This window comes from Nanorana parkeri, unplaced genomic scaffold (genome assembly GCF_000935625.1).
Source record: "Nanorana parkeri isolate BGI_ZX_2015 unplaced genomic scaffold, ASM93562v1 scaffold675, whole genome shotgun sequence".
NCBI lineage: Eukaryota > Metazoa > Chordata > Amphibia > Anura > Dicroglossidae > Nanorana > Nanorana parkeri.
This window is the reverse complement of record NW_017306943.1, coordinates 54,926-74,001: the sequence shown is the minus strand read 5'-3', so window position 1 is coordinate 74,001 and position 19,076 is coordinate 54,926. Positions and strand designations below refer to the sequence as shown.

General features: G+C 38.4%; 1 protein-coding gene across 1 annotated transcript in view; it reads left to right on the top strand.

The window, feature by feature from the left end:
- The window catches only part of LOC108792720 (serine/threonine-protein kinase Nek10-like), an 82,599-nt gene that overhangs the window by 41,327 nt on the left and 22,196 nt on the right, over window positions 1–19,076 (top strand). Inside the window, exons 20-21 of the mRNA XM_018563555.1 lie at window positions 248–369; window positions 2,212–2,314. Of these exons, the coding sequence (XP_018419057.1) occupies window positions 248–369; window positions 2,212–2,314 (225 nt within the window). The remainder of the gene's footprint in view (window positions 1–247; window positions 370–2,211; window positions 2,315–19,076) is intronic.

Here is a 19,076-nt window from a genome sequence, read left to right as displayed (position 1 = left end):
TCTCCATCTCCAACTCAACAGGAATTTAGACAAGTTGAGTGTATAACAAATATTGAATTGCAAATAGTTTTTTGTAGCTTAACTCTGCTTGCGAGATCTGAACCTTCAGCTCTCCTAAACTACTCAATTTCTTGATGCTCTGCTTGAATAGATGGATAGAGATAGATAGGTAGTGACACCTGAATGAAGCAATGTAACACATGAGAGTAGTATAACCACCATCACTATTGTCTTTGCTATCCCATAGATGACAAGCTGTACATTGTTATGGAGCTCATTGAAGGGGCACCTCTTGGTGAACATTTCAAGTCCCTAAAGGAGAAAAAACAGCAGTTTACAGAAGAACGTCTCTGGCACATATTTATACAGGTAAGTGGAAAATGGTTATGGCTGCGATAACAAGTTTGTAGCTAAACTCCATGCAGAGGTAAAAAACCCCCCATAATTTCTTAATTGTTCATTAAGGACACATCATTAGTATTTGATCTGATAGGACTGCATTATACTACCTCCTTCAGGAGGAATTGGATACTGGCAAACAAAAAAGCCCTTGCCAACAAAGTGGAACTCCTCCCACTCCCAGTTTTTGCTAGGAGGGTGGACACCTGGAAGGCCATACCTAGACCTTGTAGGACCAAAATGTATGGGGCAACCCCAGAATGTACCAAATCGGTCAAGCAAAACAAACGACAAACGCACTCAACAATTTGTTACCAGTTATACAGTAAGGTGCACACGAAATGGGCTTTGAACAGTAAAACAGTAGAAAGGCATCATGGCACACTCACAAACCAGCATGTAAAACAACTTGTCTCACCACTAAGGACAATGACAGAGGTTTGGATACACGTCTTCTGCAGAGGATGTGAAAGCCGCACTGCCGCGCCAAGGCACCTCTCAGCTGCCATTGGGATGTGCGGGATCCCTTGTGTGTTTCTGTGCTTTTAAGGAGGCTGGGCTTCCTCCTGACAAACCTGCACCCAATTTGATATCTTCTGCCCCCATGTGCTCCAAGATGGAGACTCTCATAGTTTAGAGTTAGGACTGCACTATAAGAGGTGCCTTGGCGCGGCAGTGCGGCTTTCACATCCTCAGCAGAAGACGTGTATCCAAACCTCTGTCATTGTCCTTAGTGGTGAGACAAGTTGTTTTACATGCTGGTTTGTGAGTGTGCCATGATGCCTTTCTACTGTTTTAACCCCAGAATGTACCCCCAGGAACTGGGCTTTTCTAATGGTGCTATCCAGTCTTTTGCATATTTTGTTAGTTACCCACAAAGGGCTTATCAGGTTCAGAGCTGCTGCACTGCCCTTGGGAACCCCAGTCTCTCATATCAGTATTCCCAATGGAGCTGAATGGTAGGAACTACTACTCTTTAATATCTTTTACTGCTGCCGGTCCATCGGTCTCCATGGAAGGGGTTAATAAGCTGAAAAGTGTCATTAGCTGAAGAGCTTGCGCAATTCACACTTTTTTTTCCTCATTGTGAGGTAGCTTCTACCTGCCATTGCTCCTATATGCAAGAGACATCCAAAACAGGTTGGATTCATGTTGTTCAACCTGGCTGTATATTGGTCATGCTAGCAAACCTTCTTGAGGATCTTTTAAAATAAGGAGTTGTTTCCATGGTTCCCTTATCTAATAGGTTTCAGGGGCTCAAAACTAAAAATGGTTATTCACCCCACCTAGTACCCAAAAGCTCTAAATGTCTTCATTTGAACTCAAAAGTTCCATTATAAATCAACCCTCCACCGGGGAGACTTTTTAGCCTTGTTGGACATCCAGAATGCATACTTTCATGTCCTCATTATTCTAGAGCATCAATGCTACCTTTGTTTGGTACCTTTATGGTCTTAAGGACAAGGTTCTACCCTAAGGTCAAGGTGCACGCTACTAGAACTAAAGTGCCTCTTGGATGTTTAGGCATCCGGCAACTGTTTCCCAGATTTGCAAGGCAGCCACCTGGTGCTCTGTTCATACATTTTCCAAGTTTTTCCAGGTGCATGTTATGCCTCATCTGATGCCAGACATAAGTTCCTTCAAGCAGCTTTTAGAGCTGAAAACTATCTGAACTCATCACTGTTGTCACTTTAGAAACAACTTATGCCAGGCGATTCACTTTAAGGAGGTTTTTTTCCGCTTTCCACAGTCTGAAAGACACAGACACATATAGGAATGTTATTCTGATCATTGCTTTCTTTCTCATCCCAGTTGTGTTTAGCACTGCGATATTTACACAAAGAAAAACGGATTGTTCACAGAGACTTATCACCAAACAATATTATGCTGGGAGAAAGAGATAAAGTAACTGTCAGTAAGTACCCATGCAGCTATATATGAATAAAATTGTGTTTTGTTTATTGCCCAGCCTACGAAGCAACAGCAAATCAGCCACCTACATGGATGGAATAGATTATATCATGGCCTATTGTTCTATACAGATGCTAAGACAGGTTACAAAATGTAAACAGAAACTGCGATAGAATACCACCTAACTTAACAGGTCATGCAAAGCGATATCATTTTAACTATCTTACTTCATCACCTCACTGGCATTAATATACTTTATTGGTAAAAAGACATCAGGCATATGATAAGACCTCTTATATTCCCACCACCAGCATCCCTTGAAGACAAAATTTATTTTTAAGTATTCATGCATGCTAAGTAATGTTTAAGTGTAAGACTTGCAGATACTGTAGGTATTACCTCTCACAGAGATCACAGGACTTTGCTTGACAATGCCTTCACCTGCTTTTCTCTCCAGGACAGGGCTTTGTGCATGAATTATCCAGTGTCAGCATCTATTTCTTTGATTAAGATGCTGTCTAAGATATGACACAATTAAGTAACAGAATGTCTCCTGGCTGTGTTCGCAAATGTGTAAACTTTATATCCACAAGAGGGAACTTAACTCCCCTATAGTGATGAGACGTCCACAATTTTGCTACTGCTAATTGCTTCTTTTGGGTTTGGAGTCTTCAGCCATCTAGGGATGATGCAACCCCTGCTTATGTGCATGGGAGTTAATTCATCCCTGCAACTAATGCATGCTGAGATTGAATACTAATCTGTGCATGCATGGGTCAGTGTACAATGTAAAGAAACTACTTTGCAGACAGGTAAGAAGCATTTATAGCAGAAGAAACTGTGAATGTTTTCTTAGATTGTACACAACCTTACTGCTAGCAATTTGTTCCTTTTATATAGTTCTACTTTTAGGGCTTATTTACTGGCAAAAGTGGTTCCAGTGCCTATGTGGGTTCAGGACTCTTTCAGTGCTGAATCACATCAGGAGCAATTTATATGAATAGGTATGAAAAACCAGTTATGGACTAGGTGCTGCAGGCTTTGAGGTTGATTTACTAATGGAAAATAGGCAGTTCATTTTGCAAGAGAATTTTAGCTTAGTAAATAATGGGAAGTTCTACTGACGTCCATCATCCAATCATGTGCAAGCAAAAATAAAGTTTTTTTTTTTAAATTCCTTGCATGTGTTTGGATATTGTTTGCAAAGTGAATTTTCACCACATTCACTAAACTAGGGGAAAACTGCCTATTTGCCTTTAGTAAGTCATCCCCTATGACTCTGCCAGTGCACTGCAGTAATCTCAAAGTTTTATACTCATTTGGTGGGTACACTTAGCTTTTCTTGGGACACTTAGTGCATGCTAGGAGCATGTGTCTCTCTTAGACACTCAAGAATACAGTACCAAATAATGAAGATGCATCTTCCCCATTGTAGTAGCTGCTGCATTATTGCCAGTCCTAGACATTTAAGAGAAAGATCAGCCAAATAAGGAGAATGGGTCATTAAGTCTGGGAAGTAATGCGACAAATCCGAAAACACACACAGTATATCAATACATTGATGATACATGATGATTTTACCATAACACTTTAAACGGGACTTTAGAGTTCCTCTCTGCAGTACTGTAGCTTCTTGCAAATTATGCTAGCAAAATATATGCTGTCAAGTATCTCTCACCTCCCATTATATTTGCATGCAGCTCTTCATACACTGCTGTAAGGGTGAACTGGGGATGGTTATGGATAATTATGAGTGTGCATAATTAGATTGTGGAGAGACTTTGATTTCCCACCTGCAAAAGTCACAGGATCAGAATTAGGTGTTCCCAAAATGCCAAACTCCCAGTGACCAGAGGAGTTTACACAGCATGGTGGCCTAGTGTTCTCAGGCAATGCCTGAATGGAAAACAAAAGCTCTGTGCAAGTTGACTGTTGCTTTTTGTTCCATGCTACATTTCCAAGTTTGCAAACTGCACTTTTAATGTCTGAAGTTTAGTTTTAACTCCAAATTTTACTTATATACTTATACAAATGTGTATTTGGTCTTAGACGGCTTAATTACATTTATAAAAGAAGATCTGACTATATGACCTCATTGAAACTAAGCGGATACAAAATGTATTTTTACAGTTGTAATTCTCCATTGCAGTTTTGAATCTAATTGGTTGCTGTGCAGTAAAACAGATGTTTCTTATTTTAGACACTACAATAAATGCGTCCCTCGAGTATTTCATTGTTGATCCCTGAATTCTCCTGTGTTGCTCTGATACGCTTGAGCGCTCAGCCTGCAGGTTTTGGATTTTTAAAATATTTCTGCAGATTGTCAGATTTACATATTGTTGTAAGAAAACACAGGTTGTATGGTCCCAGGAAAATGGTAGTATGGATAATTGGGCTACTAGAAAAATGGTTCACTAAAGAAGCCCTTTTACAAAACTGGGGCTGCTCATATCTAAATATAAGCTACATTTACAATGTATTTTGTGGAATTTTTTTCTGTGTTATTTAATTGTAATTGTAATTAATTCTAAGAATAATTCTTAAATGGTATGTGTTTGTAGGACTATTAAACATTTGGGTCTTATACAACAGCTAAATATATTTTTAGTAACAGAGTCATAGGTGTAGGTTTTAGGAGCAAAATCAGAAAATGAGCTTTTGTTCAACCATCATAGTATTTTTGTAGTGACCTCTGCCTTGATCTGCTCTGATTTAGAGCCCTTTCGCACGGGCTTTCTGATCAGGTCTACATGTCAGTTTTTCAGGCAGACCTGTTCAGAAGCCCCACATTAGTCTATGGGCAGCCGGATCATCTTACATAGTTACATAGTATTTGAGGTTGAATAAAGACATAAGTCCATCAAGTCCAACCTATTGCGTGTATGCATTTATGAGCAGGTGTGTGCTTGTATATGAGTCCATGTGTGATTTTTCTCTTAGCAGTACCTGTACCCCTATATATTATGGTCTCCAAGGAACTCATCCAGGAGTCTCTTGAATGATTCAACACTCTTAGCTGAAATCACTTCCTGCGGCAGCGAGTTCCAGACCTTAACCGCTCTAACTGTGAAGAACCCCTAAACATTTTCCACCAATTTTTGGTTGTGCCCTCTGGTCTTTGTTACAGAGCTGACCGTAAACAGTTTTTTACTAAGGTTGCTGTCACCCTTGAATAGTTTATACATGAAAATCATGTCCCCCCCTTAATCTCCTAACCTCCAACGAGAACATATTTAATTTTAACAATCTCATTTCATAGTTCAGATCCTCAGACCCCTTAATGAGTTTGGTTGCCCTCTTCTGGACTTTTTCCAGCTCAAGGACATCCTTTCTGAGTATCGGTGACCAAAACTGGACCGCATACTCCAGATGTGGCCGAACCAGTGATCTGTAAAGTGGCAAAATTATAGACTTGTCCCTGCAATACATTCCCTTCTTAATGCAAGACAGGACTCTGCTTGCTTTGTTTACAGCAGCCTGGCACTGAAAGCTGTTCTTCAATCTGCGATCTGTTTTGCTGGGCCTGATTGTGCCAGATTGGGGGTAGTCTGATGTAAACAGGCACAAGTCCATTTTCATCCGATTCTCCATAGACCAACATGGGTCTGGTAATTTCAGTTTCAGGAAAAAACTAGACGGACATGATAGTCACAATGGTGATATCTGTTGCCATCAGCAGGTCATCTGTGCATGGATCCCCTCCTGAATGTGTGAAAGGGGCCTTATAGATTTTCTCCACCTCCCTCTGTGCTCTTAAGGACACTGAGCTCTCTGCAAAAGGGGCAGTGAATGGTGCAACATAGGTCAATGTAGTTCTTGCCAATCCCTTACTGCTTTAAACCCCTTCCAGTTGCAGGATGCAGGGAGGCTGGGAAGGAATATGTAAGAAGGTGGGCAGGAGAATGCAATACAAAGTAAAATACAAAACACGTGGTTTTGTATAAAGTAGATGTAAATCCTTACTAAATTAGGTCTAGTACTATGCATCATATACAGTGGCTCCTTTTTAAAGATATAATACTTCTTTTCAGCTTTTTAAATCCTTAGTTGCATCTCCATGATGCTGATCTTCTGCAGCTTCTTTGCATCTCTTTTCTGTGTGCATGCATGCGCACCACCGATGGCTGCAAGGCATTTCTAAGGGCAGTTTTCTTGATTTTTTTTTTTTTGCACTATACATACGATCTTTTTTATTTTACAAATACACATTTAATATATGATTGAGTGCTGTGAATTCGCTAAAAAGAGAACAGATGAAGTAAATTCCTTTCAGGCATGCTGTCTCTCATTAAAGCCTCAGATATAGCCATTGTTTAGGGAAGAAGTCACTCCTCTGACTCTTTCATTTGTGTTTGTAATTTTCAACTTGAGCTATTGAACTCTATAAACAGCATTTATACAAACGAGGAAGCAGGAAAATATGGAAAAAATACAGTGTTTATAAGCAACATTTCTAATTTACCAGGCAAAAAATATAGTTAAGTTTATTTCTTAGTCATGGTCATATTAAATAATGAAACAATTGTACAAAACCAATATACATTGTGTAATTATTTGTGATGGATGTAAGGATAGATCCAGCAGCTCCCTCTCATCTCAGATTAAAAACCTGTGAATCAGGTTTACAGCATAAACCCACTATTCATTATTCCAGTAGTAAATAGTTACATCATTTACTATATTACTTCATATCAGTTCTAATAATCTGTATTTAGGCCAGTCCATAACGGCCATTAATCATACAGAGACACAGATTACGATTTAAATGGTGCCTAGGATAAAAAGCTAAAAATAATTATGTATTTGTATATTGAATTTCCATAAGTTCTACCCCACTCTTAATAACCATATTGATCTAGAAGTTTGTTAAATTAACTTATTAAAGCTGCCCATAGGATGTAGTTCCTCGATGCACTGACACAATTTCACTCAGCCCTTGGAATATGCACCTTGTGTCACAACTCTCATAGAGCCTGCCTTCTGAACTACAACTCGTTGTCTGAACAATGTAACATTATCATCGCTTGCTGGAAGCCATGCTTTATGGGCCATCTAGTCTTGAGAAATCAACAATGAATCATATCAAGCAGCATAAAGAGATTTGTCAAAATGATGTCTCATGCTCCATGAACCACTCTTTCACAATTCGAGACCAATGAATCCTGGCATTGTCATCTTGAAATATGCCCTTGCTATTAGGGAAGAAAATATCCATTGATGGAAAAACCTGATCATTCAGTATATTCAGGGAGGCAGCTGACCTAATTTTTTGGGGACATAACATTGCTGAACCTAGAATGGACCAACTGAGGCAACAGCAGATCATAACACTATCCAAAATCCAGGTAGTGACTGAAATAAATTAACTGCAGTCAAGGCTTATGTACTGGAAATATGCGAGCTAACGAGTATACAACCAAGGAACAAAAACATAAATAGATAAATATAATAAACCAGGGTAATGAAAAAGTGTAAACAAAGCATAAATGACACCAAAGCATAGGAATAAAGTACCGCTCCTCCATGGCTTTAGCAGAGGAAAGAGTCCGGGGCTTGCTGGCAGGAATGTGTCCTCGCTCCAACCAAACAGGTATATAGTAAAGGAAGAATCTGGCCGCTCTCTGTTCTATGCTGAATCAGTTTATTGAAAGTTTATCAGTGACACTGAGTCCTGCCTAAGGTCCATCCTCTGATATGTCCCACCCATCCCTGGGCTTAATGATATAACCAGTTATAATATGGGGGGGGGAAATGTTCTGCCCCGGGCGCCCATAACTCTGGTTACGCCACTGCATAGAACATCTATGACTAAGTTCAGTCTTGGGTGAAAGGGCGGACCTTAGGCAGGACTCAGTGTCACTGATGATCTTTCAATAAACTGATTCAGCGTGGAACGCAGTGTGGCTCGTTGCTTCCTTTATTATACAACACAGCATAAATTACTACAAAGGTAAAATAAACCAAGGATGAACATACATGTGAAATAAAAAAATTGCATGATAACGAAAACTATAAGATTTAATATAGATCTACTAATTCTATAGAGTAAAATGACAATCAACCAGCGGATCGGCACTTGTTAGTATTATATTTGTAATAGAGGTGGATCAAATGATGTGAAGCCTATCTGGCATGACACGTCTATGTTATCTATGTTTTGCTAGCTGTTTAGAAAGATGATATTTATACTGCCAGGACAAAAATTGCACAAGGCACACTAACATTGCATTGAACTGTTTGTTCTGGTAATTGTAAAAAAAACACAAAAAAATGCTCTAACAAACTGAAGAAAGCAGACGGATTCTTATGGGCTTATTGGATTGGTTATGGGCAGAGGTAGAGCTTCTGTAGATACACCAGAGTTTTCTGATAATGAAGACCTGACAGGGAGCATGGTGTCCTGATACTGGAGGTTGCCGCTTATACACATCCGCTTTATTAAGAACATCAGCAGGAGCTCTGCCACTGGCATTGAACAGGAGCTTCTTAGAGTATTGACTGTGCTGAACCTGCAGGCTTTGTTTTGTTCTTCAGAGTATCTGTTATGTTTTTGAGAATTAATAAAATGATGCCATATCAGGTTGACAATGTGCAATTTTTATCCTGACGGTGCTTTTCTATATTATTACGATCTTTAAAGTTAAACTTCGGGCAAACAGCACAATTCACATACAATATACACACTATATGAGATCTGTTTTACCTGAAAAGGATTTGTATTTCTCTCCATCCAACCCTGAAATTTACACAGCTCTGCTACACAACACTGTCCTGTCTGGCAGGGCAAGATGTCTGATTATTCTCTGATGCAGTTTCACATCACTTCCAGGTCTTACCCCCAGCACTGTGAACAGAAGCAGCAGGTTGATGAGCGCACTTCTATGTCACTCTGCTCTAATCAACATACTCAATGCACTGCAGCACACGTGACTGTCTTGTGCTGCTTCTCCCTCCTTGAGTGCTGTTGTCCGGGCACTGTAAGGGGGTGAAACATATTAAAATGCATTCAACAATGTGTTAATGAGTACATAGCGGCATTCATTTGTGCCTTTTATATCTGACTGGAGTTCATCTGTAAAGGTGTCAGTGTGCTGCATTAGGTGATATTTATCTTTTAAGTTGTAGTCTATTCTCTGCCACAATTGTCTTCAATAATCCCTTACCCAAAGGAACACCTTGCTTTATCCCCCACTGTGCGAACCTTCACTTCCAAGTGTTCTGCAGAGATTATCCTGTCACTTAATCCCTTTGGAATGATCCATGTGTTTGAGTGCTTTTATAATACATTTCTTCCTCTTTGCATGTTTAGACATCAGGTTTTTATAATATCTGTGATTATTGTAAACTGAGTAGAAGTATATTTTGGGATGAACCTAAGGATACTTCAAATGCTACCTACATTTCTGCCCCAACTAAAGATGAAGCCTTGAAATGCATAGCCTACTTGCTCAGGGCTTCAGTTATTCATTTACATATGGCTGTAGCGTATCAGACCCTTCTGCTCCTTATTGTTGGTAATTTGATGATCGTGGAACCCTAGTGGTTTACCAGTAAGCACATCCACTGCAGGCTCCTTACTACACCTCCATGAGTTCACATACAAAAAACACAGTGCTTAAAAATGATTGTGTTTATTAATCAACCATTTAAAAAGCACACACTTTACTCCTATGTATAAGGAGATACATGTATAATAAACATTTGACAATGTTGCCTTTAAAGGGTCAGTCCACTGAAAACTGGTATTGCATTTTTGGTAGATGCTAATACCGGTACTACTTAAGTGCTTGGGTCTGCATACCTGCTGTGGTTGTTATGAGTGGGTCCCAAATCCCTGTTTGATTTTTCATTCATTTTATATTATGGAGAATGCAGCAGGGTGCACTGGTACGTTTAAAGGTGGGTGGGGAATCAGGAGTTATGCCAGGCAGATCTCAGTTAAATATCAAAGACATGTAAGAAATCAGGAACTGATCCAGCCCACCGTTCCTTACCTATAGCTAACATATCACTATATGTCTAAAGTCTGTAGTATACATTAGTCTATACTGATATCAAAGTCTGTAGTATAACTTAGTCTACACTGATTCCAAAGTCTGTAGTATACATTAGTCTATACTGATACCAAAGTCTGTAGTATACATTAGTCTATACTGATACCAAAGTCTGTAGTACTGTATACATTAGTCTATACTGATACCAAAGTCTGTAGTATACATTAGTCTACACTGATTCCAAAGTCTGTAGTATACATTACTCTATACTGCTACCAAAGTCTATAGCATACATTAGTCTATACTGATACCAAAGTCTGTAGTATACATTAGTCTATATTGATACCAAAGTCTGTAGTATACATTAGTCTATACTGATACCAAAGTCTGTAGTTTACATTAGTCTATATTGATACCAAAGTCTGTAGTATACATTAGTCTATACTGATACCAAAGTCTGTAGCATACATTAGTCTATACCAGGGGTGCCCATTAGGTAGATCGTGATCTACCAGTAGCTCTCAAAGCTGATGCTGGTAGATCACGAAGGGTGTGAATGGCGGCCCCTATATTCCATTTTAGTATAATTATTTAGCTGTGCACACATGATTCCCTATTAGCCTGAGTCTGCTAAACCAAGCTCCCTGACACCTTTCTGGTGGATTCTGGTGGTTAAAGTGCTATGTATTACATCAAAGAATATTAGTTTACACAGCCTGTTGCGCCACACTGTTTGCATATATACAGCAAGGAGAGCGAGGAGAGACAGCCACGGGAGAGAGAGCGAGGAAGGTTTTTTTTATCATTGGTAGATCTCATGTAGCTCGTCATTTGAAAAGTAGATCTTAACATAAAAATTGTGGGCACCCCTGGTCTATACTGATACCAAAGTCTGTAGTACTGTATACATTAGTCTATACTGATACCAAAGTCTGTAGTATACATTAGTCTACACTGATTCCAAAGTCTGTAGTATACATTAGTCTATACTGCTACCAAAGTCTGTAGTATACATTAGTCTATACTGATACCAAGCTCTGCAGTATAATTTAGACATAGTAAAAGAGGCAGCTTCCCTCTATGGGAAAGGAATATAAAGGATACACAAATGATGCAAAATGGAGAAAGTCTAAATAATTAGTCTATATAATAAAAGTTAAGTCATAATGCCATTAGGGTGAGATGTGTGGGTGAAACAAGCGCATCATCTTCACATGATTAACATAATTTTGTTAGCTGACATGATTGGTTTAGCTCTATTACACAATTGGCTGACATGACAGTATTTAAACACCAGGACCAGGGCACCAGGCTAAATGTAATCATTGTCAACAGAACTTGAGGAATATGTGAGCAGTAAAACATTATACTGTGGTATGCAATATTTTGAAGCATCAGACAATGAAATATACCGCTGTAACAAACATCAACACTTTTTTTGTGTTACAGTTAGCAATTCAGTACTGTCATTTGCTTGTCTTTCCACCATGTGGCACTCTTGTTCTTTTCTTGCAGTATCAACAGTTCATTCTGGTTGGAGAAGCATGGATTTATTCTCACCCTATAATTTTTCACTAATAGGAAGTGACCATGCTGTTAGTGAGCTATATACTTTCCAGCCTAGCTTGGTATGCATTTGTACAGGTTTTCCAGAGCTTAATTGTTTACAGTTCTTAGTTAAAGTGTTGCATTAATATGTATTAGCTTTAATAAAAATATGAGCAAAAGATGTGGTAGTATTACATAGATTTCTAAAGATGAAAACACAGCTTTATGAAAATACTAATTCATATGTGTAATACATGAATAGTAAGTAATCAGTAATGAACCCACATGATGTGAATTTTGTAATTATTAAAATAATAATACACGTCTAGTAATTAATAGAAATTTCTTAGTGGTGTTTATCCATAAACAAGTTTTACAGAATATTTTAATGTTTAGTCTTGAAAAGTATTCAGTAAACTCCCAGCTATCCAGCACCAGCGGGGATTGGTAGATGCCAGATAACTGTAGTTTCTGGTTGCTTGAGAATTAATAACTCTCTAGCAACCCCCTGCGTATTCAGTTGGTAAAGGGACTTTCCAAGTTTTATCAACTATGTCTGTGTCTACTGTGTCATACCTTGTCTTATATTATGTGTTATCCACTAATATTAGTAATATTAATAGTAAAAGATAGGATAGAACAGGAATGATTTGATCCAGGGAATCCTACTGTCAATGTTAGGATTAGGAATACATTGATTCATGAGAAAGCCTTTTTGTAACATACCAGCTGTCATATCTGTAAAAAAAAAAGTCAAGGAATGACTTGTCTCTGAATTGAGAAAGCTGGTTGGATGACCAGTGAAATGTCTTCAAGAAAAATACATCAAGTCCAGTTGCCTTGACTAATTTTTTACAGATATACCATGACCTGGATGAATGAGCACCTTCACAGACATACCAGCTGTCATGTTTTGAGCGGCCATGTTTCACCACCCTTTGTCCAGTTGGTTTGTGTAGTGTGAACACTCCAAACTGTCACTGGGCATGTTTAAGCACACTGTGCCTGGGACTGCTTGGAAGAAGTGGTCTGGGGCGTGATTTAATTGGAGTCTTGTACAGTTCACTTCAAAGTGAGCGCAAACCTGAGTACTGAAATCTCATTGATCACGGGGCACGATAAGAGGAATCACTGTGAACTGGATGGTAGTGGAGAGGATGTAAGCGTGCCTGGGAATGCTTTCTTAGAGCACAGCGTGAGTGCAGACCAGTGTGAGAGTAGAGACAATGATATTTGGGCACGGTTCGGTTTAGCCATGCCCAGTGTGAATACCTCCTAATGTGTCTTTCTGAATATTTTAGAAAAGCCTGTGATGTAACAAACGGGTTTTGTACCCTGACTAGTAGTACTGGTACCTTATAAGCAGGCTACCTCCAATTTGCCTGCTGAAAGTCTTTGTCAAAAATAATGCCTACACTGTTTACTGGCAAATGTGCTAGGGGATAAAACTATGGCAATGCACAAGCACTGCTTGCCCTGAAGAAAATGGAGTCAACTGCAACAGAGACCCCCATATGCATGTATAGCTATGCACTATCCATGGACATAAAACCTTTCCACAGTATTACAAAATGCTGGAGCTTGGATGTGCATGTGTTTAGTTTAAATAACATACTGGTACTAATGTAACAAAACTTCTAAAAGGAAAATGAGAACAATATTGAAGTTGTTGACAATAACAACTAATTAGGTTTCATTTATGGTAAAAATGTACCTTTTTTATTTTGTGCTTATTATCTTGAATCATCCTTACTAATACACAATACATGTGGCATATCTGCAGTACATTTTCGATTTTTTTTTTTTAAATAATAAGATTTTATTAATTTCAGCATAAATATCAGCATATAAACAGAAAACAGCCATTTACACATATCCCTGTACATATGCATATTTCCCCGTACACATACATATCTTTATATATGCACATGCATATTGGGTATCTCATTATATCTCGTATAGTTTTTATTTCTCACCCAGTATGGCTGCACACCTTAATTACATTCCTTTATATATTTTGTGTTACAGTTAGCAATTCAGTACTGTCATTTGCTTGTCTTTCCACCATGTGGCACTCTTGTTCTTTTCTTGCAGTATCAACAGTTCATTCTGGTTGGAGAAGCATGGATTTATTCTCACCCTATAATTTTTCACTAATAGGAAGTGACCATGCTGTTAGTGAGCTATATACTTTCCAGCCTAGCTTGGTATGCATTTGTACAGGTTTTCCAGAGCTTAATTGTTTACAGTTCTTAGTTAAAGTGTTGCATTAATATGTATTAGCTTTAATAAAAATATGAGCAAAAGATGTGGTAGTATTACATAGATTTCTAAAGATGAAAACACAGCTTTATGAAAATACTAATTCATATGTGTAATACATGAATAGTAAGTAATCAGTAATGAACCCACATGATGTGAATTTTGTAATTATTAAAATAATAATACACGTCTAGTAATTAATAGAAATTTCTTAGTGGTGTTTATCCATAAACAAGTTTTACAGAATATTTTAATGTTTAGTCTTGAAAAGTATTCAGTAAACTCCCAGCTATCCAGCACCAGCGGGGATTGGTAGATGCCAGATAACTGTAGTTTCTGGTTGCTTGAGAATTAATAACTCTCTAGCAACCCCCTGCGTATTCAGTTGGTAAAGGGACTTTCCAAGTTTTATCAACTATGTCTGTGTCTACTGTGTCATACCTTGTCTTATATTATGTGTTATCCACTAATATTAGTAATATTAATAGTAAAAGATAGGATAGAACAGGAATGATTTGATCCAGGGAATCCTACTGTCAATGTTAGGATTAGGAATACATTGATTCATGAGAAAGCCTTTTTGTAACATACCAGCTGTCATATCTGTAAAAAAAAAAGTCAAGGAATGACTTGTCTCTGAATTGAGAAAGCTGGTTGGATGACCAGTGAAATGTCTTCAAGAAAAATACATCAAGTCCAGTTGCCTTGACTAATTTTTTACAGATATACCATGACCTGGATGAATGAGCACCTTCACAGACATACCAGCTGTCATGTTTTGAGCGGCCATGTTTCACCACCCTTTGTCCAGTTGGTTTGTGTAGTGTGAACACTCCAAACTGTCACTGGGCATGTTTAAGCACACTGTGCCTGGGACTGCTTGGAAGAAGTGGTCTGGGGCGTGATTTAATTGGAGTCTTGTACAGTTCACTTCAAAGTGAGCGCAAACCTGAGTACTGAAATCTCATTGATCACGGGGCACGATAAGAGGAATCACTGTGAACTGGATGGTAGTGGAGAGGATGTAAGCGTGCCTGGGAATGCTTTCTTAGAGCACAGCGTGAGTGCAGACCAGTGTGAGAGTAGAGACAATGATATTTGGGCACGGTTCGGTTTAGCCATGCCCAGTGTGAATACCTCCTAATGTGTCTTTCTGAATATTTTAGAAAAGCCTGTGATGTAACAAACGGGTTTTGTACCCTGACTAGTAGTACTGGTACCTTATAAGCAGGCTACCTCCAATTTGCCTGCTGAAAGTCTTTGTCAAAAATAATGCCTACCCTGTTTACTGGCAAATGTGCTAGGGGATAAAACTATGGCAATGCACAAGCACTGCTTGCCCTGAAGAAAATGGAGTCAACTGCAACAGAGACCCCCATATGCATGTATAGCTATGCACTATCCATGGACATAAAACCTTTCCACAGTATTACAAAATGCTGGAGCTTGGATGTGCATGTGTTTAGTTTAAATAACATACTGGTACTAATGTAACAAAACTTCTAAAAGGAAAATGAGAACAATATTGAAGTTGTTGACAATAACAACTAATTAGGTTTCATTTATGGTAAAAATGTACCTTTTTTATTTTGTGCTTATTATCTTGAATCATCCTTACTAATACACAATACATGTGGCATATCTGCAGTACATTTTCGATTTTTTTTTTTTAAATAATAAGATTTTATTAATTTCAGCATAAATATCAGCATATAAACAGAAAACAGCCATTTACACATATCCCTGTACATATGCATATTTCCCCGTACACATACATATCTTTATATATGCACATGCATATTGGGTATCTCATTATATCTCGTATAGTTTTTATTTCTCACCCAGTATGGCTGCACACCTTAATTACATTCCTTTATATATTTATATACCCCCCTCCCCCTATTAGCACCCCCACACCTCCTCCACCTTCCCCTAGCACTGCTCTCCTCTGCATTTATAAAAACCTTTATTCTGATATCTTCCATTATACTTCTATATTACTTGAGGTGTCTCCTTTAAAATTTTTAAATTACAAAATCTTTAAGTTTCTCCCTTTGTTACAGTCCTCCATCTACGTTCTTATCCTTATATCTACTCCAGGGTTTCCACATGACCTCTCACTGAGAGTATCGTTCATTAATATGTGCCGTTAGATCCTCATATCTCTGAATCTTATTCAGTTCCATGGCCCAGTCCTTAATATCTGGAACTCTCTGTGTGTTCTAGTATCGTGCTGCTGCCACAAAAAATCTAAGTAAACCGCTTTTTGCTTTTTTTACGGAGCCTGAAAAAATTGAAAGAAGAGCTATTTTAGGTGATGGATTTTTCTCCAGTGCCAGCTACCTGACTATAAATTTCAAAAACATATTCCCAAAAAGGCATTATTTGTTCACATTTCCAGCATACGTAAAGATAGGTTCCTTCCTCCTTCCCACATCTCCAGCACATTGGTGATTTTACCAGAAACATTCTATGTAGTTCGGTCGGACACCTATACCATCGAGATAGGATTTTGTACCCTTTCTCTTGGTATGAGGAAGCAATAGCTATCTTATGAGTCAGAATAAAAGATTTTTGTATTTCCTCCTTTGTTAAGGAGATTTGTAAATCATTCTCACTTGTTGTCATAAAATAGGGTCTTATAAGGAAACGTTCTTTCATTATATTCTGGTATAATATAGAAATCATATGTGTTGGTCTTTCTTTCTGGCAGCACCTATTCTCGAACAACATCAATGGTCTCTGTAATGAAGCTTTCTCTTGCAAACTTTTGTAAATTGCATTTATACCTTTGTACAGGCATCAAAGAAGCCATTGGTTTCAGATTTTTTAATGCAAGAGCATCTATTATAGGTGAGGGTAAACAGCATGTCCATTGGAAGAACTGTCCCTTTGATTCCCCTGGTTTAAATATTGGGTTCCCCATGATAGGAGTCATGGGTCCTCCAATAGTGGAAATCTGATTTTTTCTTACCATATTGTCCCACACCTTCAAGAGAGGAGGCACACAGAAGGGGAGGTCATGCCTCTGTGGTCTTAGCTCAGGTTCTATCCATGGTAATGTTTTCGAAATTATATATGTTTACTTCATCAAGATGTCATGATTAACATTTCAGTAAGGCTTTATGCTATAAAAACATAAGAAAAACTGGCCACACACCGGATTCCGATTCCGATTGAATCATTTATTGAATCTTGTACCACAACACTGGTGTCCCGCTCATGGTCTGCCGCTGCTGACACATTTCACCCAGTCATGGACTTAGTTTTAGAGATCTCTGCGGCTAAGCCCGTGATTGAGTAAGACACATCAGAGGGGGTAAACCTTGGGTGGGACACCAGTGATGTGGTACAAGCTTCAATAAACTATTCCATTGGAGTCTCTTGTATGGCCAGCTTTTTATTCTCTTTGTATGGGTTCATATTGAATTGAGGATGTGCTCCCAGCGGCAAGCCCATTCCTTCCCTGAGCCATGGAGGAGTGGTGCTTCCTTTATCTGTTCTTCTTGCTGGATTTACACTGTTCTGTGTGCAAGCCGCACACAAGTGTAGGTGTGAATGAACCCGTACATTTTACCTTTGCTTTTCATAATAAACTCTGAGGCATAGATGTGAAACAGCCACAAAAGAAAAAATGGTTTTTCTTCTTGACATTTTCATACAGCAAAATGCAACAGTTCTGCAGCATCAAGTGTTCATACATGATGCTGCATATTGTCCCTTGCTTAGTTTTACGCTTTATACTACATTTTACTAAAGCTATGTAAGGCTGATCTCATATACGAATGATAGGCAATTACTTTCTGTTTTCTAGGCCTTTGCAGAGATTCCAGACTGTCCAATACTTATGTTTAACTTCTGTGCATAAGCAGTGAAGAAATTGTTTGCTTTTCTGAGAAGGAAATTAGACAACTCTCAATTAGTTTCAGATTTTTTTACCCAGTCTATGAAAGATACCGAGCCCTTATGCGGTGTAAACATGCTCATTAATACAAGCTTCCCAACCACCTTTACCATCCAGTTAACACAAAAATACTTGAAGGAATTCTGAAATGTAATATTCGTTTAAAAAAATTTCAGTGGTTTGAATACCTGCAAAACATTATGCAAACATTGGCATTCTTATCTGAAATCCGAAAATACTCCACATAACTTTTAATTAGAAGACTGAGCATGCCTTGGCATCAAATTCTCATGCTGATTGGCACAGTGTGAGTTCTGAGCCATTTGTTGTTTATATGAGTTATCCTAATTCACTGTGTATATATAGACGGAATGGTAACATGAAGCAACAAATTTGTTTAACTTAAGCCAACTTACATAAGTTATTCCACGATAAACAATAGTGTACAAAAAAAGTAATACAGTTAAACATGTCAGGTGGAGAATTATGAACTTTTTTTCAAGAAATGTTAGCTAGTCATCTTGACTCATTAGGCAAGTAGAGTTGCTCAGCAGAGCATTGCTAGGTTCCTAATTCACCTGGGGCACCTCTGGGCACTTCAATTGAATAGTTGCAGGGCTTGTTGCATGCCATGGCTAAATGTGGATGAATCCGTTTGTCCCCATATCATATCTTCTCCCTGGTGGCACATAGTAAAACGAGCATGTGTACTAGGTTCCAGTGTCTAGCAATGCTCCTGCTGCTCATAGATTTGAACCTGATTCTGTTGGCTAGGGCAATTGATGGTTGGGTGATTTCAGTGGAGATGTCTATACTGTTTGCTTTAATATTTTAACATGAATATATAAAGCCAAAACAGTAGGGAATGGTTAAGACCCCAGTTAGGTTTTAGTGCTTAGCCGTGCCTTTGCTGTCCGCTACCAAGATATAATGGTTCTGTTCTATATTGAAGATACATTTCTCCACATTGCCTATAGCTACAAAGATAAATTAGGGCTTGTTTTTAATGTACTTTCATTGGGTGTTCAGAATATGTAAATCATTTTATATATATATAT